The sequence below is a fragment of the Austrofundulus limnaeus genome, unplaced genomic scaffold (genome assembly GCF_001266775.1).
Source record: "Austrofundulus limnaeus strain Quisiro unplaced genomic scaffold, Austrofundulus_limnaeus-1.0 Scaffold15, whole genome shotgun sequence".
NCBI lineage: Eukaryota > Metazoa > Chordata > Actinopteri > Cyprinodontiformes > Rivulidae > Austrofundulus > Austrofundulus limnaeus.
The window spans coordinates 1731372-1732840 of record NW_013952417.1 but is presented as its reverse complement, the minus strand read 5'-3'; the positions used below and the strand labels follow the sequence as shown (position 1 = coordinate 1732840).

Below are 1469 nucleotides of genomic sequence, written 5' to 3'. Positions count from 1 at the left end.
CTATATAACATTTTAGACACATTCTAGGCAGTTTATCAGCTAAAAAAAAGTTAATTTTGGGGTAAGTTACTCTTTAAAGAGCAATCAACAACAGGTAAAATGGTAGTTTGTACCTTTTTACACTGAACACCAATTTAAAAAAAAACAACAAAATATTCCTTTAATTTGTTATTGTGATCTAAAACAAACTACTTTTGGTGTGACTGTGTTTTCACAGGACTTTGTATTCAGCTATATGTGCAGAACTGGCCTCTCAGGGCTTCATTGTGGCATCTGTGGAGCACAGGTGAGTTTTTAGTTTTATATGCAACAGTTTTCGCTTTTCTTCTTGTTGGTGAAAAGATTTGTTTAATTAAAAACTGGTAATTTACACATATGGATTAAACTTGTCCCACATTCACATGGGTCTGTTTTAAACTAAAGCTAAAGTCGTGGGTCAYTCTGAGAAAAGTTGAACATTAGTCCAACAATAAAATAACAAACCAGAGGTCTATCTCAGTTGCGAGTGGCTATCTGTTTATTCGTGGAGTAGGAGTAGAAAGGCTGCGCAGACAATGGTACGAACCAGGTCATCACATTTCTTTTCAGTGTAGACACAAGGGGAACGTATGGAGATGAGCAGAAAGGCCGTGTGTTGCCTGCCGCTGGTCACGTCGACTGTGGTATCAGTTTCAGCAACATAAACGACATGTGAGTCATGTTGTTCAGCTCTGTAATAGCTGGCTTCCCAGGTCGAAGTGAAACTATCAATCCGGCCACCAGTACAGGCTGAATCATCTTGTCTCAGACTTACCGCCTGTAACCAAAATGTGGTTCTCATAACTGATCTTTGTTTTCACACAAAACAGGATGTGTCAGTAAATTTAGCTAAAACCAACACTTTCTTAGGAAGCTATGTCAGCTGAAAACTTAAAACGCTGTTTTCAGCTGAAACATCTGAAAACTATTATTTTTTATTGCATTTTTTTATATACATTTGCTTCTCTCTCCTTACAGAGATCAGTCAGCCTCAGCTACGTATTATTTTCGCAAGGAGGCCGAAATAGAACAGTCTGGTTCAACCCAAGACAGTTTGATAAAAGAATGGATGTACTACAGAAGTCTACGGCACGGCGAGAGCGAGTTTCCCCTCAGAAACCAGCAGGTTAGAGCTGAACTAAATTGTCATCTGTTTGTTCTGAGCTCTCTTCAGAACGTGCTGTTTTGCATAAGTTGCTATGGAAACCCTCTCCCAACCTTTTGCTTACGTTAACTCCGCCCTCCACCAGAAGTTTACTTTCAGTAGAAAGTTCTTGGGGAAATACTGCTGGTATTATTTTTCCAAAGTAGTTCATGGTGAAATTATTTACACAAACTACAACTTTCTTTGTTAATATTGCCAGAACATTGCCATCAAAAATAAAATTAAATAAAAATAAAATTAAGCCACACATCTTTCTTCTCATGACTGTTCTAAAACAGCAGAACCG

The 1469-nt window shown here is 38.1% G+C and overlaps 1 protein-coding gene across 1 annotated transcript in view; it reads left to right on the top strand.

Moving 5' to 3' along the window:
• Positions 1-1469, top strand: part of pla2g7 (phospholipase A2, group VII (platelet-activating factor acetylhydrolase, plasma)) — a gene marked incomplete at its 5' end in the record, with an annotated part of 45396 nt that overhangs the window by 14567 nt on the left and 29360 nt on the right. The window contains 3 exon segments of the mRNA XM_014002831.1: positions 218-286; positions 589-690; positions 997-1144. Of these exon segments, the coding sequence (XP_013858285.1) occupies positions 218-286; positions 589-690; positions 997-1144 (319 nt within the window).